Source organism: Bufo gargarizans, chromosome 2, assembly GCF_014858855.1.
Source record: "Bufo gargarizans isolate SCDJY-AF-19 chromosome 2, ASM1485885v1, whole genome shotgun sequence".
Taxonomy (NCBI): domain Eukaryota; kingdom Metazoa; phylum Chordata; class Amphibia; order Anura; family Bufonidae; genus Bufo; species Bufo gargarizans.
Window position 1 is genome coordinate 491,794,621 of NC_058081.1, and position 26,028 is coordinate 491,820,648.

The following is a 26,028-nucleotide window of genomic DNA, read 5'->3' on the forward strand; positions in this document are numbered from 1 at the left end:
TAAGGCCGAATGCACACGGCCGTGTTCCGTGGCAGAGAGCGGTCCGTGGTATGCCGGGCTGGATTCCTGTTCAGAGCATGAGCGGACGGCGTCATTGGTTGCTATGACGACGTGCGCTTCATGTCGCTGCTGCACTACAGTAATACACGATACGAGTGTATTACTGTAGTGCAGCGGCATGAAGCGCACGGCGTCATAGCAACCAATGACGCCGTCCGCTCATGCTCTGAACAGGAATCCAGCCCGGCATACCACGGACCGCTCTCGGCCGCGGAAAACGGCCGCGTGCATTCAGCCTAAGAGGATATGCAGAAAAGAATAGCAGAAATTCCCCAGATCCAGGTGTAAAAACCTTGCGGCACATAACCAAGAACACTGGAGACTGTAATTGCGGCCAAAGGTGCTTTAAGTACTGAGCGCTGGGTCTGAATACTTATGTCAATGCAAGATTAACAAAAATTTGGAACATTCTGTTTTCACTTTGTCATTATAGGGTACTGAATAAGGAATGACAAGGAAAAACTTTATATTTTTTATTTTATTTTAGCACAAGGCCACAACATAATGAAATATAAAAAAGTGAAAGGATCGGAAGACTTTCCAAAAGCATTGTAGCCACTTACCGGCTAGCAAGGTTAATCAAAGCATGCAGAACGAGCCGAAACATCCATTGATTTGTCCCCCTTCCATTATTTGAAAAGGAAGCTAATAATAGTGTCATGCGGTTCCTGGATATTTCCTTGCAGTGCCCCAAAACAGCAATATAGAGGGCTATACAACCTAAACCATAATACCACTATACATTGACCAACTAGTGCACCACACTGTTTACTAAAAGGAGTTGTCTGAGATATTTAAAAAAAAAAAAAAAAAAAAAAAAAGGTAAAGAGTAGCAAACTGACCATTTAAATGTATTGCCGCTCTGGTCGCCGCTAGTCCTGCAATATTGACATCACGTTCATCATTCATGTTCTTAAGGTCCACATGACCACAGCGGCCAATGACTGGCTGCAGTAGTCTTGTGAACAATAAACATGAAATGATTGCTGCAGGACCAGGGCTGAATTGTGCAGGGCAAGGGCTTTTTCAGATCTGGTGACGCCACCGGGAACATAGCAGTGTAAAAAATATAAACAAACAGCCCTTTTCCTACGAAATACAGCGCAGGGCAAGGGAGAGCATGCTCAGGTCAGTGGGGATGAGTGGGGGAAGAAGGGGATATGTCCAGATTCAGCTCTGAACCCGAACAACCCCTTTAACCACCTCCGGACCGCCTAACGCAGATGTGCGGTCCGGAGGTGGCAGCGCTGCGCAGAGTCACGCATATACGCGTCATCTCGCGAGATGACGCGAATATGCGCCCGCACAGTTCGCGCCGGCATTTCGTTCAGGAGTATTTCGTCAGCAACCTGCCAGCCGTGATCATTGGCTGGCCGGTTGCTGATTTTTAAAAAATCCAATCAGAAGCCAGATAACAGATCATATTTGTAAATATGATCTGTTATATGGCTGCCTGCTCCTCTGCTGGTTCTTTTCGTCGGTTGGATCCAGCAGAGGAGCAGGCTTCACAGTGAGTACACCAAACACTACACTTTAGCCCCAGATCACCCCCCTGAACCCCAATTAACCCTTTGATCACCCCTTTGATCGCCCCTGTCAATCACAAGTGAAAAGAAAAAAGTGAACAGTGCAAACTGTCACTTTTTTTTTTCACTGGTATTGACCGTTAGGTTTCAGTATAGTTTAGGCCCCTTGGTTAGGTAGTTTAGGGATCGGTTAGCGCCCAGCCCACCGCACCGCAGTCCGTTATTCGCTGATTAGCGTATCGCTAATCAGCATTTGTACTTTTATAGTATCTGGAAGTGATCAAAACTGATCACGGTCAGATCTATAATTGTACTAGTGTCACTTTAGTTCTCCCTCCACCCAAAACGCAGTGTTTGCCCGATCAGGCCTGATCGCTCGCCCACACGTGCGCTCGCCCACACCCGCCCCACCGCAGTGACAAAAAATTTTTTTGGGGGGGATCGCTGCACATTCACTTTACACGCACTGCGGCGATAAAAAAATCAGTTTTGATATTTTTTATCAACCGCAGCGGCCTCCGGTACTTCGCTAGCCTCCCCTTTGTAAGACAGGCTTGCTTTTTTTTCTTGGGTAGTCTCAGGGAATACCCCTAAATTTAGTTGCCCACATGTCTAACAGGGGGTATTCCTCTGAAGAGGCCTACAGGCTTCTGACCCAGTCGGATGAGGAGTGGGAACCCTCATCTGATGAATCCAGCGGGTCAGAATACGAACCTGTAGAAAGCAGTGGCTCTCTGACCCAAAGTTCGGACGAGGAGGCTGAGGTCCCTGATAGCACCAGGCGTACCCGGCCCCGTGTCGCTAGACCGCAGGTTGCGCAGGATCCGCTTCAAGAGCAGCAGAGTGGGGCTGGTGCTGTCGGATTACGTGGTGAGGCATACACCAGCAGCCCAGCCCTTCCTGGACCTAGTACCAGCACTGCCGTACAACCTGGTGAAGTAGCGAGCACCAGAAGGGCAGTTGAAGCTGGTATGGTGGCACGTGCAGTAGTGACCCCGTCGCAGCCACCGCAAAGACGTGCCCGTAGAGCCCCTAGAATCCCAGAGGTGCTGGCAAACCCTGATTGGCAGTCCCCAACTTCAGCCGCACCTGTAGTTTTCCCTTTCACCGCCCAGTCTGGAGTTCGGGTTGAGACAGCTCAGATCGGTTCGGCCCTGGGATTTTTTGAGCTGTTCTTGACTGCGGAGCTCTTAGACTTAGTTGTGGCAGAAACAAATCGGTATGCCACACAATTTATAACCGCTAACCCGGGAAGCTATTATGCCCAGCCTTTCCGGTGGAAACCAGTCCAAGTTTCCGAAATTAAAACTTTTCTGGGCCTCCTCCTCAACATGGGCCTGACAAAAAAGCATGAATTGCGGTCATATTGGTCCACGAACCCGATTCATCACATGCCCATGTTCTCTGCTGCTATGTCCAGGACACGATTTGAGGTCATCCTGCGTTTCCTGCACTTTAGTGATAACAGCACCTCCCGTCCCAGAGGCCACCCTGCTTTTGACCGGCTCCACAAAATTCGGCCCCTCATAGACCATTTCAACCTGAAATTTGCAGATATTTATACCCCAGAGCAAAACATCTGCATAGACGAGTCCCTGATACATTTTACCGGGCGCCTTGGCTTCAAACAATACATCCCAAGCAAGCGCGCCCGGTATGGGGTCAAATTGTATAAGCTCTGTGAAAGGGCCACAGGCTATACCCACAAATTTCGTGTCTATGAGGGAAAAGATCAGACCCTGGAGCCGGTCGGTTGCCCTGACTACCTGGGGAGCAGTGGGAAGACAGTTTGGGACTTGGTGTCACCCTTATTCGGCAAGGGGTACCATCTTTATGTGGACAATTTTTACACAAGTGTGGCCCTCTTAAGGCATTTGTTTCTAGAACGGATTGGCGCCTGTGGTACCGCGCGGGCTTCCCCCAACGGCACGTTACCACCCGTCTTGCAAGGGGGCAGAGGGCCGCACTGTGTAACGAAGAACTGCTCGCGGTGAAATGGAGAGACAAGCGTGACGTTTACATGCTCTCCTCCATTCACGCAGACACGACAATACAAATTGAGCGAGCAACCCGTGTCATTGAAAAGCCCCTCTCAGTCCACGACTATAACCTCCACATGGGAGGGGTGGACTTCAATGACCAGATGTTGTCTCCGTATTTAGTTTCCCGCAGAACCAGACGCTGGTATAAGAAGGTGTCTGTATATTTAATTCAATTGGCTCTGTACAATAGTTTTGTTCTCTACAGTAAGGCTGGGAGAACTGGATCCTTCCTCAAATTTCAGGAAGAGATCATCGAGAACCTCCTGTACCCAGGAGGTTCCGTGGCCCCATGCACCAGTGTAGTTAGCCGTCTACACGAGCGATATTTCCCCAATGTCGTTCCTGGTACCTCAACCCAACCGTCACCCCGAAAAAGATGTTGTGTCTGTAGCAGGAGTGGAATAAGGCGTGACACCCGCTATTTCTGTCCTGACTGTCCTGACCACCCTGCCCTATGCTTTGGAGAGTGTTTCCGGAAGTACCACTCACAGGTACACTATTAGCATAGGGATCATCTCACCAGGATAGGCACACAGGGCTATTAGGGCCCATTCACTCACACAGCTGCTGCAAACGTCTCCTTTCACCTGGGACAAAGTGCATAACACACTTCGCCACATCTTTGGGCGATTTGCGCTTTGCACATTGACCCATGGGGAAGGAGAGGTTTGTTCTATAAAGGTTAAAAAAAACAAAAAAAAAACACCAGTAAGCAAAAAAGTTAATGTTCAGTTGGGGTGTCTTCTTTGCAAAGTGGGGTCACATGTGGGGTATTTATACTGCCGTGGCTTTTTAGGGGCCCTAAAGCGTGAGAAGAAGTCTGGGATCCAAATGTCTAAAAATGCCCTCCTAAAAGGAATTTGGGCACTTTTGCAGCCTAGATGCGCAAAAGTGTCACACATCTGGTATCTCCGTACTCAGGAGAAGCTGGGGAATGTGTTTTGGGGTGTCATTTTACATATACCCATGCTGGGTGAGATAAATATCTTGGTCAAATGCCAACTTTGTATAAAAAAATTGGAAAAGTTGTCTTTTGCCAGGATATTTCTCTCACCCAGCATGGGTATATGTAAAATTACACCCCAAAACACATTCCCCAACTTCTCCCGAGTACGGCGATACCAGATGTGTGACACTTTTTTGATGCCAAGGTGGTTAAAGGGGCACATATTCCAAAGTGCACCTTTCGGATTTCGCAGGCCATTTTTTTACACATTTTGATTGCAAAGTACTTCTCACACATTTGGGCCCCTAAATTGCCAGGGCAGTATAACTACGCCACAAGTGACCCCATTTTGGAAAGAAGACACCCCAAGGTATTCCGTGAGGGGCATGGCGAGTTCCTAGAATTTTTAAATTTTTGCCGCAAGTTAGTGGAATATGAGACTTTGTAAGGAAAAAGAGAAAAAAAAAAATCATCATTTTCCGCTAACTTGTGACAAAAAATAAAAAATTATAGGAACTCGCCATGCCCCTCAAAGAATACCTTGGGGTGTCTTCTTTCCAAAATGGGGTCACTTGTGGCGTAGTTATACTGCCCTGGCAATTTAGGGCCCAAATGTGTGAGAAGTACCTTGCAATCAAAATGTGTAAAAAATGGCCTGCAAAATCCGAAAGGTGCACTTTGGAATATGTGCCCCTTTGCCCACCTTGGCAGCAAAAAAGTGTGACACATCTGGTATCGCCGTACTCAGGAGAAGTTGGAGAACGTGTTTTGGGGTGTCATTTTACATATACCTATGCTGGGTGAGAAAAATATCTTGGTCAAATGCCAACTTTGTATAAAAAAATGGGAAAAGTTGTCTTTTGCCAAGTTATTTCTCTCACCCAGCATGGTTATATGTAAAATGACACCCCAAAACACATTCCCCAACTTCTCCTGAGTACGGCGATACCAGATGTGTGACACTTTTTTGCTGCCAAGGTGGGCAAAGGGGCACATATTCCAAAGTGCACCTTTCGGATTTCACCGGTCATTTTTTACACATTTTGATTGCAAAGTTCTTCTCACACATTTGGGCCCCTAAATTGCCAGGGCAGTATAACTACCCCACAAGTGACCCCATTTTGGAAAGAAGACACCCCAAGGTATTCTGTGAGGGGCATGGCGAGTTCCTAGAATTTATTTTTTGTCGCAAGTTAGTGGAATATGAGACTTTGTAAGAAAAAAAATAAAAAATCATCATTTTCCGGTAACTTGTGACAAAAAATAAAAAGTTCTATGAACTCACTATGCCCATCAGCGAATGCCTTAGGGTGTCTACTTTCTGAAATGGGGTCATTTGTGGGGTTTTTCTACTGTTTGGGCATTGTAGAACCTCAGGAATCATGACAGGTGCTCAGAAAGTCAGAGCTGCTTCAAAAAGCGGAAATTCACATTTTTGTACCATAGTGTGTAAACGCTATAACTTTTACCCAAACCATTTTTTTTTGCCCAAACATTTTTTTTTTTATCAAAGACATGTAGAACAATAAATTTGGCGAAAAATTTATATATGGATGTCGTTTTTTTTGCAAAATTTTACAGCTGAAAGTGAAAAATGTCATTTTTTTGCAAAAAAATCGTTACATTTTGATTAATAACAAAAAAAGTAAAAATGTCAGCAGCAATAAAATACCACCAAATGAAAGCTCTATTAGTGAGAAGAAAAGGAGGTAAAATTCATTTGGGTGGTAAGTTGCATGACCGAGCGATAAACGGTGAAAGTAGTATAGTGCCGAAGTGTAAAAAGTGCTCTGGTCATGAAGGGGGTTTCAGCTAGCGGGGCTGAAGTGGTTAAGTTTGAGTAATGTGTTTTTTTCTTTATTTTATTTTATTAAAGGGAACCTGTCATGTGGATATTTGATTATAATCTAACTAATTATATACAATCATTAACTACTAAAAAGTACCTTAGATGTATTCACTTACTGGTGTGACAGATGGTTACCTCATAATATACACACAAAGATGCCGCATGCTAATGAGCTGAATGGAGTCCAGCGTGATGTCAGGGAGTCCAGCGTATATTTAATTCAGAGCTATAGCCACTCCCCTGCCCACCTGCTGCTGGTTCATATGGAAAACAAACTGTCAATCTGCAGCAGGTGGGCGGGGAGAGTCAGGAGCTCATGAATATTCAGGACTCATCATTATCAGCTGGAGCTTTTCAATACAAGATGTTGGCAGGTTGACTGGGTCAATTAAAGAAAGTGACCCAGCATTTTGCTAAGAGAATCAGTCACTTATTCATGTTCCCCTCCCGCAGTTAGGACACCATAAAACTGGTGACAGGTTCCCTTTAAGTTTCCCACATGTTGCCAATTTTAAAAAAAATCTCAGGCAACCCCCAAAATTGTCATGAGGTCTACAACCCAAGAGCCAAATGATCAGGAAGAGCCATGTTACACTCTTTACTGTCAAATGTAGTTGTTCTCCTCCTACCTCTAGGATCTTACAAAGAGCCTGGAGGTCAGAATGCCACCTGTTCTAGAATATGAAAGTGTCTTTGACCCATTCATGGCGATGAGGTGGTAGAGAACCAAGGGCAACTGCCCTTATGGACATTGCTATATTTCTCTTGACATGCAGCAAAAAATGTATGCATTAGAGGTATACATCAGAGGCACCAGTCACAGCCATCCAGTAAAAATAAGTATACTGTACATTAGGCCTCAAACACAACCATATGAATTTTGATGTCCACAAAATACGGATACTGGACATGTGCATGCCGGATTTTTCTACTAGAACTGGCTATTTTTGTTTGCAAATCCGACAAGAGTAGGACATGTTCTATAATTTGTAGAATGGCCACACAGATGCTGACAGCACACACATGACATCCGTCTGCATTTTCAGTGGACCCACTAAATAAATCAGATCAGATTGTTATCCGCAAAAAACGCGGATCGGGCGCATACCAAAACTATGGTCCTGTGCATGAGGCCTTAAACATATATCTTTTCTAATATGGGAGCCTAATATGACAGATGTCCGAAAGATAGAATCTGCTTGATGTATACTTTGTCACACACCACACATCTTGAGATATGTTGAGTTACAGGGCATCTGTCCATGTTTATATGTATCTGCATTTGCTGAGAAAAATGAAGTTTTAATATATGCAAATATGCCTGTAGGAGCAATGGGGGTGTTACCGTTACATATAGAGGCTCTGCTCTCTCTGCAACTGCCATGCACCCTCCACTTTGATTGACAGGGCCAGGCAGTGGGAACATCATCACACTTGGCCCTGTCAATCAAAGTGAAGAGGGCACGGCAGTTGCAAGCAGAGCCTCTAGGTGTAAAGGCAACGCCCCCGTTGCTCCTAGAGCAGGGGTACTAAAGTACTTTTTGTAAAGGTCCACATCATTGGCATGTAGCGCTGCATTTTTTTTTTTTTTTTTTTACAATAATCCATACCTCAAAATCCAACTAATCTCCTTTCTACCAACCAAACAGTAAGAATGTCCTTTCAGTGCTCCCTAAGGATAATGATGCCCCTTTAATGCCCCTTAGACAGTATGATATCCCTTTAGTGCTCCACAGAGTATGATATCCCTAAGTGCATCATCACATCAGGGTGATCCCTTGGTGCCCCTGACACATTGCGATGCCTCCTTAGTTCCTCCCCACAGAGTATGAATACCCTAAGTGCCCCCTCACAGTAGTAATGCCCTATCTGTGCCCCCTTTACAGTAATAATCCCCATTGTGCCCCCTTAATAGTCATAATGCCCTGTGTGCTAGTAATGCCCATTGTGCCCCTTTCACAGTAGTAATTCCCTCTCTGCACCATCACAGTTGTTATGCCCTCTGTGCCCCCTTCACAGTAATAATCCCCACTGTGCCCCCTTAAAGGGTTTCTACCACTTCGTTTTCACATAATTAGCTTTCAGACACTAGCGATCCGCTAGTGTCTGCTCTGCCAAACAATCCTAATATAATAGCTTTTGGGGCAGCCGTTTCGCTAAAAAAAAGAACTTATATTGATATGCTAATGACCCTCTAGGTGCTATGGGGGCGTCATTAGAAACATAGAATGTGTCGGCAGATAAGAACCATTTGGCCCATCTAGTCTGCCCAATACCTAGAGTCTGCCCAAGCACCTAGAGGATCGGTCTACCTTCACAAAATGCCGCCGCCCAGCGCGTCCCTCCAGCCCGCCCATCTCCCCCGGAATGCGATCAAGCGGACGACTTCTCGCGCATGCGCCGTGTGCGTCTGTATTCGGCGCATGCGCAGTGAATGTCCGACCGCTTCCCTGCTCAGACATCTCCACTGCGCCTGCGCCGATGACGTCACAGTGCTCCATCGGCGCAGGCGCAGTGGAGATGTCTGAGCAGGGAAGCGGTCGGACATTCACTGCGCATGCGCCGAATACAGACGCGCACGGTGCATACGCGAGAAGTCATCCACTTGATCGCATTCCGGAGGAGATGGGCGGGCTGGAGGGACACGCTGAGCGGCGGCATTTTGTGAAGGTAGACCGATCCTCTAGGTGCTAATGACGCCCCCATAGCACCTAGAGGGTCATTAGCATATCAATATAAGTTCTTTTTTTAGCGAAACGGCTGCCCCAAAAGCTATTATATTAGGATTGTTTTGCAGAGCAGACACTAGCGGATCGCTAGTGTCTGAAAGCTAATTATGTGAAAACTAAGTAGTAGAAACCCTTTAATAGTAATAATGCCCATTGTTCACCCTTAATAGTAATAATGCTCATTGTGCCCCTTCATAGTAATAATGCCCTCTGTGCCCCTTCCATAATAGAAACCCCCATTGTGCCCCCTTAATAGTAGTAATGCCCTCTGTGCTAGTAATGCCCATTTTGGCCTCTTCACAATAATGCCCTCTGTACCCCTTCTTAGTAGTAATGCCCTCTGTGCACTGTACCCCCTTCAGAGTAGTAATGCCCATTGTGCCCCCTTCACAGTAATAATGCCCTCTGTAGAGTTTGCAAAAAATTCCACTTTAAATGGTAAAATGGTGGTTGCAAAAATATATTGGTAATGTTTTACTGTCTACTCAAAAATGAAAAAAAATAAAATAAAAATGTCTTATGCATACAAGGTCAAAATACTAATGTTTTCTGCAAAAAAAATTTAAACAAAAAGAAGTTCCCGGATTGAGTTATTGGCTGGTGCCTCAGCTTTATAAAGTATGTGACCTGTGTCTGTGCTTCACAAATCATCTCAGTATGTTCCTGTCACATTTAATTTAACATGGGCTGAGGCAAAAAGAATTGCATATGAATTTTTTTCTTACAAAAAAAAAAAAGTCATTTTCAGAAAAATCTTATATAAGGATGTCTGAGGCAAGCTCATGAAAAAAGGCGAATATCAATTCCTCACCCTTTTCAATATCTCTATGTGCTGTCAGTGACTGTAAACCAGGGGTGCACAACCTTTTGTTGTTAGGGACCACATTGTCACACTGAACCAATTCCAAGGGCCGAAAATAAAATTTAAAGTGGAATTAACAACTGAAATATTGTACTTATGGCATATTGAACATACAGTATATACAATAAATGTCTAGTTCCACTTCCAGGAGAATACATGAAAGATACATGTGAACTGCCACAAAACATAGACATATACAGACCAAAAGTTTGGACACACCTTCTCATTCAAAGAGCTTTCTTTATTTTCATGACTATGAAAATTGTAGATTCACACTGAAGGCATCAAAACTATGAATTAACACATGTAGAATTATATACATAACAAAAAAGTGTGAAACAGCTGAAAATATGTCATATTCTAGGTTCTTCAAAGTAGCCACCTTTTGCTTTGATTACTGCTTTGCACACTCTTGGCATTCTCTTCATAAGCTTCAAGAGGTAGTCACCTGAAATGGTTTTCACTTCACAGGTGTGCCCTGTCAGGTTTAATAAGTCGGATTTCTTGCCTTATAAATGGGGTTGGGACCATCAGTTGCGTTGTGGAGAAGTCAGGTGGATACACAGCTGATAGTCCTACTGAATAGACTGTTAAAATTTGTATTATGGCAAGAAAAAAGCAGCTAAGTAAAGAAAAACGAGTGGCCATCATTACTTTAAGAAATGAAGGTCAGTCAGTCCGAAAAATTGGGAAAACGTTGAAAGTGTCCCCAAGTGCAGTCACAAAAACCATCAAGCGCTACAAAGAAACTGGCTCACATGCGGACCGCCCCAGGAAAGGAAGACCAAGAGTCACCTCTGCTGCGGAGGATAAGTTCATCCGAGTCACCAGCCTCAGAAATCGCAGGTTAACAGCAGCTCAGATTAGAGACCAGGTCAATGCCACACAGAGTTCTAGCAGCAGACACATCTCTAGAACAACTGTTAAGAGGAGACTGTGTGAATCAGGCCTTCATGGTAGAATATCTGCTAGGAAACCACTGCTAAGGACAGGCAACAAGCGGAAGAGACTTTTTTGGGCTAAAGAACACAAAGAAAGGACATTAGACCAGTGGAAATCTGTGCTTTTGGTCTGATGAGTCCAAATTTGAGATCTTTGGTTCCAACCACCGTGTCTTTGTGCGACGCAGAAAAGGTGAACGGATGGACTCTACATGCCTGGTTCCGACCATTAGGCATGGAGGAGGTGGTGTGATTGTGTGGGGGTGCTTTTCTGGTGACACTGTTGGGGATTTATTCAAAATTGAAGGCATACTGAACCAGCATGACTACCACAGCATCTTGCAGCGACATGCTATTCCATCTGGTTTGCGTTTAGTTGGACCATAATTATTATTTTTTCAACAGGACAATGACCCCAAATACACCTCCAGGCTGTGTAAGGGCTATTTGACCATGAAGGAGAGTGATGGGGTGCTGCGCCAGATGACCTGGCCTCCACAGTCACTGGATCTGAACCCAATCGAGATGGTTTGGGGAGAGCTGGACCGCAGAGTGAAGGCAAAAGGGCCAACAAGTGCTAAGCATCTCTGGGAACTCCTTCAAGACTGTTGGAAGACCATTTCAGGTGACTACCTCTTGAAGCTCATCAAGAGAATGCCAAGAGTGTGCAAAGCAGTAATCAAAGCAAAAGGTGGCTACTTTGAAGAACCTAGAATATGACATATTTTCAGCTGTTTCACACTTTTTTGTTATGTATATAATTCCACATGTGTTAATTCATAGTTTTGATGCCTTCAGTGTGAATCTACAATTTTCATAGTCATGAAAATAAAGAAAACTCTTTGAATGAGAAGGTGTGTCCAAACTTTTGGTCTGTACTGTATGTCTGTTACCAGATGGTTGGGGGCCCGCACAGAATGGTATTGAGGGCCACAGGTTGTACACCCCTGCTGTAAACACTGCTGCATATCGGTATTTTGGAAAACCATACAGTTTTTATAGATTTGACACAAATTTCTTAAATGAGCTAATACATTGCAACAAACAATCAAGATAGGAGAGAGTTGTGCTCTGTGATTGATGATTTATTTGTAGTGAAGAATAACGCAAAAGGGTGATGAATGTACCTAAAAGATTTCATTCAAGCTTGAAGATATTGTAGATTGAAAGACAGACCGAGCTGTAGGAGATAATAGATAAACATATCTAAGATGGCCAGGCGGAGCCAAGATGGCCAGGCGGAGCCAAGATGGCCAGGCGGAGCTAAGGCTACTTTCACAGTTACGGTTTGAATTCAAGCAGGCTGTTGCGGCAGACCCGCTGCTAGATGCGGAAGGAATGTCCGCTGGCCGTATAAAGTATAGTGGGGTCTAGCAGAGATCCGTACACATCCTGGCAGACAAGTGGAAAACTGGCCAGACACAAACCGCTGCTCACTGAGGTTTGTGTCCGGCCGATCCTCCGGCTGTCTGTTGGAACAGCCATGCTGGAGTTTCGCACCTGAGGTGTGAAAGTGGCCCAAGATAGCAAGACAGATGTAAGACAGACACATCTAAGATAGATACAGGTGAAACTCGAAAAATTAGAGAAATGCAAATGCATTAATGCAACTTAAAATTTTGTGAAAAGGTTCAATATTTTAGGCTCAAAAGTACAACACTCTAGTCAGCTAATTAATCCATATTCCCTGAGCAAAGGGGACCTGAAATTGCAAATTTGGGGTTTCATAAGCTGTAAGCCATAATCATCCAAATTATACCAAATAAAGGCTTGGAATATCTCGCTTTGCATGTAATGAGTCTCATATGTTAGTTTCACCTTTTAAGTTGCATTACTGAAATAAATGAACTTTGCACAATATTCTCATGTTTCGAGTTTCACCTGTAGATTGCTCTAAGACTGATCTATCTATTTATCTTCAATCTAGATTTATTAATATTAGCACACCATACAAGAGTTGTGCCCGTCTGTCCTCCAGCGCAGTGAGTGCTGGATACTTCAACAGGATGCAAACTTGAGGAATGAATCTGGCTTAGGCGTGAAACAAGGACAGGTCTCCTTAGAAAAGTGTAGGAAATTTTAGAAACCTGATTGCTCCCAGCATGGCCCTAAACCCTCACCTCCAACTGGCATTTCATATTGCTGCTAGAAAACTCTAAATGCATTGATACGTCTGCCACAAGGGGGCAAACTAGTCATTAAACTAGTGCAAAGGAGAAGTAGAGCAGTTGCTCTTGAAAGCTCTTGTACTGGTTTTGATAACTCTTCCAATATCTACAATGGTATAAAAGGCTTCAGAGAACTGGAGGCTGATATGTGAATTTTTCTCTAGCCTCATTCCGTATTTACTTTGTAATGTGAAGTGAACCTATGCATTAGCAACAGATTAGCATTAACTATGCACGGGAGTAACATAATGTATACACTAGGGGGCTCCCTAGGATTGGTTAATCAAAGAAATTACATCCGAGACTCCTTGGTCAGCCACGGGATTTGAAATTTCCGTTTAGTAAGTAATAAAAAATAAGATTAAAGAATTAAAAAGAAAAACAGCGGGAAGATGTATTAGTGTAATTAGTTTACATAGCTTCTCCTGCAAATTTAATCATGTCAATAATTGGTAGATAGCATAGCAATAGTAACACTGCTGAAAATGTATTATGGTCCAATTCGGCATTTTTATGTAAACTTTCCAGCATCCAACGAGTTAAAATATTTAGGCTTTATTAACCTTGGCCATAAAATCCATCCATTTACAGTACCTTCTATGCACAGTCCAGCATGTTTAGCTTGATAGCTGCATAACTCTAACTAGCAAAACCACAAATAATATAATTGTGTAGTACTTACCTGTAAATAAAATACAAAAAATAACAACCTGGGCAATATACCTATCCTACCAATCCCCACAGTTCCCCAAGCCTCCACATCCATTGGTTATGCGCATCCGCTGTAGCTCCTTTTGGTCCTCCATGTTTTGACATGTCGTTCACAGAGACGCCATACCAATATTAGGGTATGTTCAGACAGAGGATTTTGGGAGTGGATTTACGTGCGGATTGAGTGCCAAAAACCAGGCCGAATCTGCTCTGGAACAGTCTCCCATAATTTTCCAGCACGACAGTACATGTACAAGACTGCGCTTAGAACGTACAGGCCTATACTTGGCACAGTTACCATGTGGACCCCTCACAAAGCTGCAACAAGAGCCTGTTCGCAGTTTATCTCCATTCAATAGAGCGAAACCTAGAGAGGGTCCACATGAAAACCCATGTTAGAAACTGCAGCAGCATAGCTCTGAGGTTTCTCCCACAGGATATGTGGTGGATTTTGTCACAGACAAAATACTCAATCTGAACATACCCTTAGTAGCCCATCAACGCATTTGGAATGACCACTAATGGTAGTAGTATCATGATGCACCTGAGCCAAAATACTAAGGGGGTTATTTTCTAACAGAAATACATCTATATTAGGCCTATTTCTGGCACAGATTACAGCATGGAGGTTCTTTGCACAGCAATCTGCGACTTTTCCCCACTCACGCCAGGTCTAAAAAAGTCGGCATGGTGCGGACAGTGAAAGAAGGCGGCCCGGTAGGTCAGTCTCATCCACCATTTTCTACACCCGTTTTAGACATAGAAAATGGTCTAAATCTACGCCAGCAAGGAAGCTGGTGTAGATTTAGAAGCGCCAGGGGATCCACCGAAGTTATGTAGAGGTCGGCACCTCTACATAACTTCAGCGGATCCACCGCCAGCCCAGGGCCTTATTAAGACCGGTGTCTAAAATGTCGGTCTTAATAAATGACCCCCTTAATCTCTAGCAGGGCCCCCCTCATTTATAATACTCATGTGTTCTCACGTGGCAGAGGCCTTTGGGTCACCTCAGGCAACCAGTCCCTGATGTTTTAGTTACCTCTACACCCGTTATAGCAACTCCCCTAATCAGCTGAACCAAACAGTCACTAACACAGTGTGTTCTCATTCTGGTGGACCTGCCCTGTCCATGTTTTCCTTGGCTGGCTACTGGTTTGACTGGTCAGCATGTAATACTATATCTCCCTTGCAGTGGCCACTCACGAAAAAATGCATGGGCAGAGACAACTTTACTCAACGATATCCGTTTTTCAGTGGGGGCTTCAACAGTCAAGGTTGTCAAACTGTGGTACAGTACTGTACATGTACCTACAATGGATACATATGTATAGGGGAGTCAAGAGGAATCAGTGTCAAAATGTATGCTTTACATAGACATCTCTCTCCCCAACTGCATGCATGCTCAGCTCGAAGGAGGAAAGTAAGTAGTTGCCGATCACCTCTGGCAACTATTTCTACAAGAACAAAATAATCAGAAATGTTGAAATCCACCTGCCGAATCCTTATCTCCTATGACTCCTCATGTAAGGAAAGAGTCAGGAGGCCCTCAAACACTAGACAGTTGTCTGCATGCCAAAACTGCTAACCTCAGCAGACGTTTATGTAGTGTGTATAGGGTGCTTGAGAGTGTAACACAGTTCAATGCGCAATGTTACCTTGTTGATGGTTCCGCAGTCTTGTGACCTAATGTTTGCGGCTTCAAGAGGAGCTATAAGGGCGGAAGTATCTACAGTGGAGCGTCTTGACCTGGAAAACACCTCATCTACGAAATCCTCCAGAGATGAAGGCAGAGAACAGCTCAAGTCCTTAAGTATCTATTGGTACGATAATAAATTGCACAGGTCAATTAAGGAGTTTTGATCAAGCTTGTATTATAAAATCACTAAACAACCTTAGGCCTTATTCTCAGGTCAGTGAATCACAGACATGTTCTGTCAGTGTTCTCCACAGTCAGTACACAATCCATTGAATCAAAAGGACAAATTCAAGCGCCCATTTCTTTTCTGAAGACAAAAAAAAGGAATGGAAGCATGTGCCGATTTGGTCTATGGGTCCATGAAAACTGCGCACAGGGCATGGATGCCATCAGTGTTCAACTCTGAGTTATTGCTCAGAGACAGTCTGTAAATCCTCCTTTTGGCCTAACAGTGCACATCCAAAAACAGACAGACACACAGCGAACCCGAGCTGCATGAAAAACAGACTATATAGAACGTGCAGATTCCTCCTGAACCCAAAGATGGTCAGTGATAAACAACAGAACCATTGAAACGAATGGGTCAAGATTCAGTCCAGATGCTGTATGGAAAACTTGCTTGTGTGAAAGAGGCCTAAGTGTAGTAAGGCTAAGGCCTCATTCACACAATTGTGGTCCCCAATGCACGGGAAACATCCGTGCAGTGGGCCGGACCCATTCAAGTTGAATGGGTCAGTGGTCTGTCTGCACCACAAAAAAATATGACGTCATATTTATTTGCGATGCGGAACAACGGAAAGAAACACCACGGAAGCACTCTGTAGTGCTTCCGGTGTTCCGTTCCGCATCTACGGAATTGCAGTCCCATTCGAGTGAATGGGTTTGCATTTGTGATGCGGGGTGCACAAGGCCGGCGGCCGTGGATTGCCTACCCGCCGCTTGTGGGCCACAATACGGCCACAGCCGCCCAACGGTCGTGTGCATGAGGCCTAAGGCTACACCTAGACTTTTTGTAGTGGCACAAGATTGATTTTAACTATTAAGTGACAGCTGCAGTCCACAGGAGAGCACTAAGCACAACAATTGTGTAAGGGGAAATTGGCTTAGTTTTCCATAGCAGCCAATCAGATTCCACCTTTCATTTTAAAACAAAGCTCTGAAAAATTCAAGTTGGAATTTGATTGTTTGCTATGGGCAACTGAGCCAGTTTTCCTTTACATCAGTCTTGATAAATCTCCCTCAGTGTGTTCCTTTGGACAACAAATGTAGCTCGATAAGTCCTCATGCATGTGACCGTATTTTGCATCTGCATCCAATTTTTCTTTGCAGATAGCAGGAAAAAAAAATAAAAACGGACGGCACATGGATGCCATTTGTGTGCTGTACGTATACGGTACGCATGTCCATTCGGTAAATTATAGAACATGTCCTATTCTTTTCCATATTGCTGCCATTTTAGTGAGCACACATAGAAGATATCCATATTTTGCCGATCTGTGGTTTGCAGAACCGCAATATGGACATGGTCGTGTATGTAAGGCCTAATTAAAACTGGAAAAATCTCGCTACAGTGTGTGTGTAACCCCAGCCTAATAATGCCGCTACACCCAGGCTTTTTGCAGAAGTTAGAACTGATTTTAACTAGTTTTAGTCCAAACCAGTAAGTTGACTTGTGTGCAAACCTGCAGCTGTCACTTGACAGTTAAAATCAATCAAAAGTGCTACAAACAGTCTGGGTGTAGCTTCAGCCTGGGGGTGCTGTCATACATTTAGGTTTTTCGATGCAGTTTTGGAGGACAAAATCAAGAGTGGATCATAAAAAGAGAGAAAGTACTAAGGCAGGTACTACTTCTACTCCTTTTTGAATCTACTCCTGGTTTGGGCTTCACAAACTGCACAAAAAAAATCTGAACACATGGACATACCCTTAGGGCTGTTTCACACGAGCGGATGCCGTGCGTGACATTCACTCCGTGAATGACAGCCAAGACCCGATGCGGACAGCAGAAGCACGGAGCAGTAACATGATTGATAATGCTCCGTGCCTCTCTGTGACCTCTTTACTACGAAATCACAGCGAGATAAAGTTGTCACTGTGATTTCGTAGTAAAGAGATCACAGAGAGGCAGGGAGAATTATCAATCATGTTACTGCTCGGTGCTTCTGCTGTCCGCATCGGGTCTTGGCTGTCATTCACGGAGCGGATGTCACGCATGGCATCCGCTCGTGTGAAACAGCCCTTTTAGGCTGGGGCTACACCTAGATTACTTGTAGCACTTTTGATTGATGGCAACTATCAATTGACAACACAGTAAACGTATTCGTATGCAATCTTGTGCATGGCAGATGTCACTTAATAGTAAAAATCCATCAAAGGTGCTTCAAAAAGTCTAGGTTTAGCTCCAGTCTAAGGGTCCATTCACATGTCCGCAAAATGGGTCCGCATCCGTTCCGCAATTTTGTGGAACAGGTGCGGACCCATTCATTTTCAATCGGGCCGGAATGTGCTGTCCGCATCCACATTTGCGGATTCCCCGCTTCGAGATCCGCCCCAAAAAAATATTCTTGTCTGCAATTGCGGACAAGAAAACGCATTTTCTATGAGAGTGCCGGCGATGTGCGGTCCCCAAAATGCGGAACGCACATTGCCGGTGTCAGTGTTTTGTGGATCCGCAAAACACATATGGACGTGTGAATGGACCCTAAGGCTCCATTCACACGTCCGCAAAATGGGTCCGCATCCTTTCCGCAATTTTGCGGAAAGGGTGCGGACCCATTCATTCTCTATGGGGACAGAATGTGCTGTCCGCATCCACATTTGCGGATCCGCACTTCCGCATCCGTGCTTCCGTTTCCGCAAAAAAATAGAACATGTCCTATTCTTGTCCGCAATTGCGGACAAGAACAGGCATATTCTATTATGTCGGCAATGTGCGGTCCGCAAAATGCGGAAAGCACATTGCCGCTTTCCGTGTTTTGCGGATCAGTGTCTCCGTGTATCCGCAAAACACATTGCGGACGTGTGAATACAGCCTAAGGGTATAGCCACACATTCAGTTTTTTTCATGAAGTTTCCGAAGGCAAAAATCAGGATTGGATCATCAGGGAGAGAACATAGGACAGATACTAGTTCTCTTTTTTAATTTAATCCTAGTTTTGGATTCAAGAACTGCGTCAAAAAACCTAAATGTGCGGGTAATGCCCTGAGGGATAACTCTTATCTTCTCATTTAGACACATGGTGCCAGCAAATGTCACATATATCACATAGCACAATGTATGCATTACCTGTCCAGTCCCAAGATGGGCTGTAGTAAAATGTGGATTTAAGCCTAGGCATCTCTGGAATTCGTTAAGAGCCTCTTCCTTCTTTTCCATAAGAAGGAGGGCAATTCCCTTTCTGTAGTACGCCTGAAGAATAGAGAACAAAGAGAAAAGAAGTGCTAACGAAATTTAAAGGGGTTCCCACAAAATATATTCTGCAACTGGATCTGAATACTTTTGTAATTGCATGTAATTAAAAATTTTGCATAGCCACTGAGTTATTCAGTAAAATGTGTATATAAATAAATAGCACCACCTGCTGTTTGCTCTTTTTCTTAATTTTTTTTTTGTCAGGCTCTGTGAGATGGCCGCACATGCTCAGTTTCATCCTGAGCTGTGATAGGGAGAGCTGAGACACACCCCCTGAGATGCAGCAGAACAGACACTCCCCTTGAGCTGTGATAGGGAGAGCATGGACACGCCCCCTGAGCTGTGATAGGGAGAGCTGAGACACACCCCCTGAGATGCAGCAGAACAGACACTCCCCTTGAGCTGTCAGCTTGATATATATCTAGCAGAGCAATGAATGGGGAGATCTCTGGATCCATGTGAGGTACAGGGCTGGTTCCAACTTTGATAGAAAGAGACTGTCATGTACTATATGAGGTTTGATTTTGATTTTTTACATTAGTTATGGGATAACCCCTTTATAGGATTTTCAAAAGAGATGTTTAAGGCCACTTTCAGATGTGAATGTTCACCACCAATGGTATTCATGATAAATACTGTAGATAAAGGTACTTATAAACATTAATAATACCCCTTTAATCATTTAATAATAAAAAGTTATGCAACTTTCTAATATACCCTGGGGCAGATTCACTAAGACTGGCATTTCATCCGCCAGTCTTAAAGGGGTTCTCCATTTCTTTTTCTTAGATTTTTTTAATATTCACCCCAGCCTGTGGTACCTGTAGAAAAATCCACACTCACCACTGCTCCGTCCAGCATCCTGGCCTTCTGGTCCCCGTCTATAAACGTGACCCAGTAGTGATGTGCTCATCACTAAGGCCAGTCATTGGCTGCAGCAGTGCTATCCATCCAGAAGACTACAGACAGACATGGGGGATTTATCATAAGCCAATGTTTTACACCAGTCTGTGATATCCCCTGCGCTTATCAAATGATGCAACTAATTTATGATGAGGCACACATGCTTCACTGGTAAAGGGGGTGGCAACAATCAGTTGTCAATGTATTCAGACATTTTTAAGAAAGGAGACCACAGTGAAGAGATCTAAGAAAACATGTTCCAGAATTGTTATTGTATGGAAAATACAAGCATTTACTAAGACAGGCATGAGAGGAAAAAGGGCTTCACCTTCGCCTAGCACAATGGCTCTAGTTCATGAACCAGGATGACATGCATAGGGTTGTCCAGCCCAGGACGCTCAGCTGTCCATGGTCCCACTGTGCCTGCACCACTGCCCAAATGCTTGGTCTTGTGACTGCTGCGACCAATCACTGGCGTCAGCGGTTACATGTGATTGAATGGCACGTCGTCACTGCTAGTCAATACTAGTGAGTTGCCACCCAAGCACACGTGACCACTGAGGCCAGTGACGGGACTCAGCAGTCGCAGGACCAAGCCACTTCCGCTATTGAAGGGACAAGAAGAAGCAGGAATAGGGCAGCGGTGCGGGCACAGTGGGACCAAGGTTAGGTTAGTGCTTCTTTTTCTAAATACCACACAGGTTAGGAGCATTGGGGTTGAAGACTCCTAGGCTGAACTTCGTCTTTAATTTCCCCAGGCTATCATAGCAGTTCAGCGCGTTTTCAGGCTGACCATACAGGCTGCACACTAGTGCTCTGTATCCCCATTAATTAGTCTACCACGCTCAATGTTCCAGACCCATAAATCATTTAATAAAAGGTCAACAAGTCTAGACTTCAGTATGGAAGAAGCTGCCAGAAGTTGAGAAAAGATTCTAAAATAAGCCTGAAATGTGAATCATGGCTGCTAGGAATTCTGAAGGTTCGATACACAGAAGCTACTAATACAGTGAGGGTCAAGTAAGTCACATGATTATCATGCAGGGGTACACCTCGGTGGTGACAGAACGGGCTGTAGAACATAGCTCTATTTACTATAAAGTGGTAAGGAAAAACAGATTGTCCAGTTTGGTCATATGGACGAATTATCAGGGATGTAACCATAGGGGACGCAAGTAGTGTAGTCAAGCCCAGCCCTAAGACTCGAAGGAAACTGTTCTACAGGTATGGAACAGTTGGGGAGCCTTGGTGTAGATTTTGAATCAGTTATGATTCTGGGTTACCATATAGGTTCCCCAACGCAGAACAGCTAGACAAAGGGCTGCTCATGATCTTTCAGACTGTGTTTTATTTAAAGGGATATTCCAGTTGTTATACCCTATCCACAGCAATGTCAGATAGGTGGTGGGACCTGCACCTACCTCTAGAACGAAGGGCCCAAAAAGAATGAGAGCTCAAAGCGCATGCGTGGCACCATCCATTTATTTCTATGGTAGTGCCGAAAAAAGCCGAGCATGTCTGTGATATTGATGGCAGTGCCATAGAAGTGAATGGAGTGGTGGCCACTCTTGCGCAGTGCTCTCGCCATTCATTTCCAAAATTAGCCAAGGGCACAGCTGGGCTATTTTTGGCACTGCCATAGAAATGAAAGGAGGGTGGTGGGAATGCGCGGTGCGCTCTCCCGAACTTTGGGACAGTTTTTCAGGCGAGACAACTCCTTTAAAGAGGGTCCGTCATTTGAGTACTCCTTCAATTAGTGGAAGCAGAGAGCAACTAGAGGACCCCATGTTCAGACATTCCAGAGACAGCCCATTGATTTTATTGGGCAATATGCACTATTTTATTTCTCCTGTGGTGGCGCTGCAAGACAATGGAACACTCTGCAGATTACAGCTGACCGCGAATATTACCATTAATACCAAATTCTATCAATTCTACCCTGCAGAATGTATGACAGTATTGTAAAGCTGGTGTATGCTCACCTCTGGGTTTTGTGGCTGCAGTTCACAGATCACCTCCGCTTCCCTCAACGATTCTGGGAATTGCTTCAAACACAGATACACCTGGGATCGCAATGTCCTCAAGGGAACATGCTCGGGAGCTGAAAAATACATTTCACATATGATATTAGACTGAGAATGTCAGAAGGCTTACATAATGCAGGATATGAGGAATGAATCTATAATATACACAGTTTTGTTAACCACACGCATAGCCCAGATGTCTGTAAATATGACAGCAAACAGAGATTTTGAAAATAGTGATGGACTAAAGTAAACATATTATAGTGCTTAAAAGACATGTTTTCACCTATGCGAGAAACGTCTTGTAAATGTTTTTCTGCAGAAGTGGTAGCTGCAGATACAGTGGAGGAGTTTAAGCATGCATGGGATAGGCATAAGGCCATCCTTCATATAAGATAGGCCCAGGGGCTATCCATAGTATTTAGTATATTGGGCAGACTAGATGGGCCAAATGGTTCTTATCTGCCGACACATTCTATGTTTCTATCTTCATGGACCAGCAGGACCTTCACGATCCTGAGGATGGGTCCTGAATATTGTACATTTGGAAACCCCCTTTAAATTGACAGACAACACAGAAATTTCGTGAAATGTCCACCTGAGAGACGTATGGGCCATACACACAAACCTGTAAGGCCGCTTTCACACTTCAGTGAATCACAGACGTGTGCTGTGCATGTTCTCCAGACAGCAAGTGCATCCTTTGATTTTAATGGACTCTGCCTCTAATGCCACCAGATGAAAGGCAGCTATCCTATAAGTCACTGTTCAACCCTTTAAATAGGCCTTGAGACATGACTTGGATAATAAATAAGTCATTATCTCATCTGCAGGCAGCTGTTTGAGAGCGATTGCCCCTCATCAGTGCAGAGCAGAGAGTACTGCCTCTATGAAAACCACTGACACAATACAGTTGGCATCTGTGTTTTGTCAGCAATTTGCACGGACCACAGGTAGATATTCTGAAAATGAATTTTCAGCCTAGTAGTGTACGTGGAATACGACAGATGACATGAGGGCAAAAAATGGACACACGGACCAAATACAGATCCATCAGACATCTTCACGGATGAAACACTGACTGACTATCTTGTCTTGGATGTCATCATGGACATGGACAGGTGAAAGAGGCCAAAGGCTGGGATTCCATGTTGATAAAGTTTTCCTCCTTGCTGGCTGACGTCACAGAGCTGGAGCGCCGAAATCTCGTGATGCGCGAGCTAGCACAGGGAACGAACTACGCATGCGATTTCGGAGCTCCAGCTCTCTGACGTCAGCCAGCAAGGAGGAGATTCAGAGGACGCGGGGCGGTGCTGGGCTCCTTTCCGCTTGACTCATCTCTGGCTACAGGACACATATGAGGTTCATTTGCATATGGATCAAAACGTTTTTTTTAACACAATAAAAGCACACAGAGCTATGGGGACTGGGTGTTGCGGATGTGCTAGCGGACATCTAGCAGCCCATGTCCCCAGCTCTATGGCCAAAATCCCGGTGACAGGTTCCCTTTAAACTAAAAGATCTGTACATGGAGGATTCATTTATTTATGAAATATTGTTTGCGCCCCCTGGTCTTAAAGGGTTTCTGTCACCAGATTTAACCCTTAGCACATTCAGGTGCTGTGATCTCACTTGATCGCGGCATCTAAAGCATTTAATTACCACGATCTGTATCATTGTCGGTTGCGGTAATTAGCAGCAGGTCTCTGCTGTTTGAAACAGCATAGCGTTTCCGGCCATGACACCCGCTGCACGCTCGAGAGCGCATCATGCTTGTACGGCGCTGGTAGTGAAAGGGTTAAGCTAGCTGACATTAGCGATGTGCTAATGTCAGATAAACCTAACGAGCCTATTCCTACTTTTATCTATGCCCCAGTTACACCAGAAATATAACTTTTATAATATGCTAATTAGCCTCTAGGATGGGGGGGGGGGGGGGGGCGTTGTTCCTGCTCCTAGAGGCTCCGTTCTCCCACCTTTGTCGCCTCCCTCCAAGTCCTGATTGACAGGGCCAGGCAGCGCCAGCCCTGTGCTCTGGTGAAATCTCGTGCCGTATTCGGCGCAGGTGTGTTGAGGAAGCTGACAGCCTGCGAGCGTCTTTCCCTTACCGCGTATGCACCGAATGCTGAACGGCGCAAGGATTTCACCAGAGCACAGGGCTGGCAGGCGGATGCGAGCGCTGCCTGGCCCTGTCAATCAGGACTTGAAGGGAGGCGACAAAGGTGGGAGAACAGAGCCTCTAGGAGCAGGAACAACGGCCCCGCTCCTAGAGGCTAATTAGCATATTATAGAAGTTCGATTTCTGGCGTAACGGGGGCATAGATAAAAGTAGGAATAGGCTAGCTAGGTTTAGCTGACATTAGCACATCACTAATGTCAGCTAGTTTAATAGGGTTCATTCTGGTGACAGAATCCCTTTAAGACTGCAAAGCATGATAGAAGGGAGACTTGACAATAAGCTGATCACAAAGGGGGTTATTTTCTAAACTGAAATACGCCTAAATTAGGCGTATTTCAGGCATTGCTATCTGCTACTCACGTCAGTTCTAACACTTTGGGCGTGGCCTGGGCGCAGAAGGGGATGGGCTGGCAGGCCTGTCTCATTCACCATTTTCTACGCCTGTTTGAAGCGTAAAAAAAATGTCTAAATGTAGAACAGCTTTGAAGAGTCACCCTGATGCTAGGGAGGCTCATCCCCGTCGCGGCCTGCTATTGGCTGCTCCCCCCGTCGCCGTGCGGATGCAGCGGTTGCCATGTGGGGATCAGGAGCAACACCGGTGCCAGGGAGTGGGGCAAGTATAATCTATATGAGAGGCCCGGGCATTGGGGGGCAGATTTTATAGTTTGGATAACCCCCTTTAATATGCTCCAAAAACTGATATATATGTTTTAACCGTTTCAGAACCTTGCGTTTTTTCCATATATTTTTTTTTTTTTTACTCCCTGCTTTTTACTCCTTTACTTTTCAATCCACATAGCCGTTTTAGGGTTTCTTTTTTGCAAAGCAAGTTGTACTTCTTAGGTGTGCGTTTTTTTTCGCGCAAGTGCAAAGCATTTTAATGCTTTTTGCATGCGCGTGAGAAAAATTGGCATGTTTGGTACCCAGACCCGAACCTGGACTGCTTTACAGAAGTTCGGGTTTGGGATCGGTGTTGTGTAGATTTTATTATTTTCCCTTATAACATGGTAATAAGGGAAAATAATAGCATTCTGAATACAGAATGCATAGTAAATTAGGGATTTACTTTTCCATCCACATAGCCGTTTTAGGGTGTTGGACCACATGATGAGTGCAGTGATGTCACTAAAGGTGCTTTTCCTCCCAGGTCCTCAAAGAAGAAGAAAGAAGACGATCAAGGCTGCACGAACAAGTGGATGAGGCGAGTTTAATAAAAAAAAAAAAAAAAAAAAAAAAAATTTAACCCCTCCATCCCTAATTTACTTAGCATTCTGTATTAAGAATGCTATTATTTTCCCTTATAGCCAAGTTATAAGGGAAAATAATAAAGATCGGGTCCCCCGATAGTCACCTAGCAACCATGCATGAAAAATCGCCGCATCCGCACTTGCTTGCGATTTTCACGCAGCCCCATTAACTTCTATGGGGCCTAAAACAATACAATATAGAGCAAGCTGCGATTTTCACGCAATGCACACAAGTGATGCCTGAAAAATCGTCGCTCATCTGCACAACCCCATTGAAGTGAATGGGTCCGGATTCAGTGCGGGTGCAATGCGTTCACCTCACGCATTGCACCCGCACGGAATTCTAGCCCGTGTGAAAGGGGCCTTAATGGCACCATTTACTATTGCATACAATGCAGTGGGAAGCTGGAAATTGGCAATTCTGCCACAATTTAATGGGTTTTGTTTTTAAGGTGTTCCCTATGCAGTAAAACTGACCAATTCATTCTCTGGGTCAGTACGATTACAATGATCAGGGAATTTTCCATCTTTATTTTTTACTCCCAGCCTTCACAAAGCCCTAACTTTTTTATTTTTCCATTCATATAGCCATATGAGCGCTTGTTTTTTGTGGGACAAGTTGTACTTTCTCATGCCACTATTTATGCATGTAGAGGAAGCGGGAAAAAAAAATTTAAAAATGGTTTGATGGGTTTTGTTTTACTGACCTGTTACTTTCATTCTCAGGGTCAG

At 44.5% G+C, this 26,028-nt stretch overlaps 1 protein-coding gene across 2 annotated transcripts in view; it reads right to left on the reverse strand.

Moving 5' to 3' along the window:
- LOC122928393 (LON peptidase N-terminal domain and RING finger protein 1-like) overlaps window positions 1-26,028 on the reverse strand; it is a 67,894-nt gene that overhangs the window by 33,657 nt on the left and 8,209 nt on the right. For both annotated transcript variants that reach the window (XM_044281180.1, XM_044281179.1), the window contains exons 2-4: window positions 21,829-21,947; window positions 18,818-18,940; window positions 15,490-15,648 (exon numbers count right to left, since the gene is read on the reverse strand). In XM_044281180.1, the coding sequence (XP_044137115.1) occupies window positions 15,490-15,648; window positions 18,818-18,940; window positions 21,829-21,947 (401 nt within the window). The remainder of the gene's footprint in view (window positions 1-15,489; window positions 15,649-18,817; window positions 18,941-21,828; window positions 21,948-26,028) is intronic.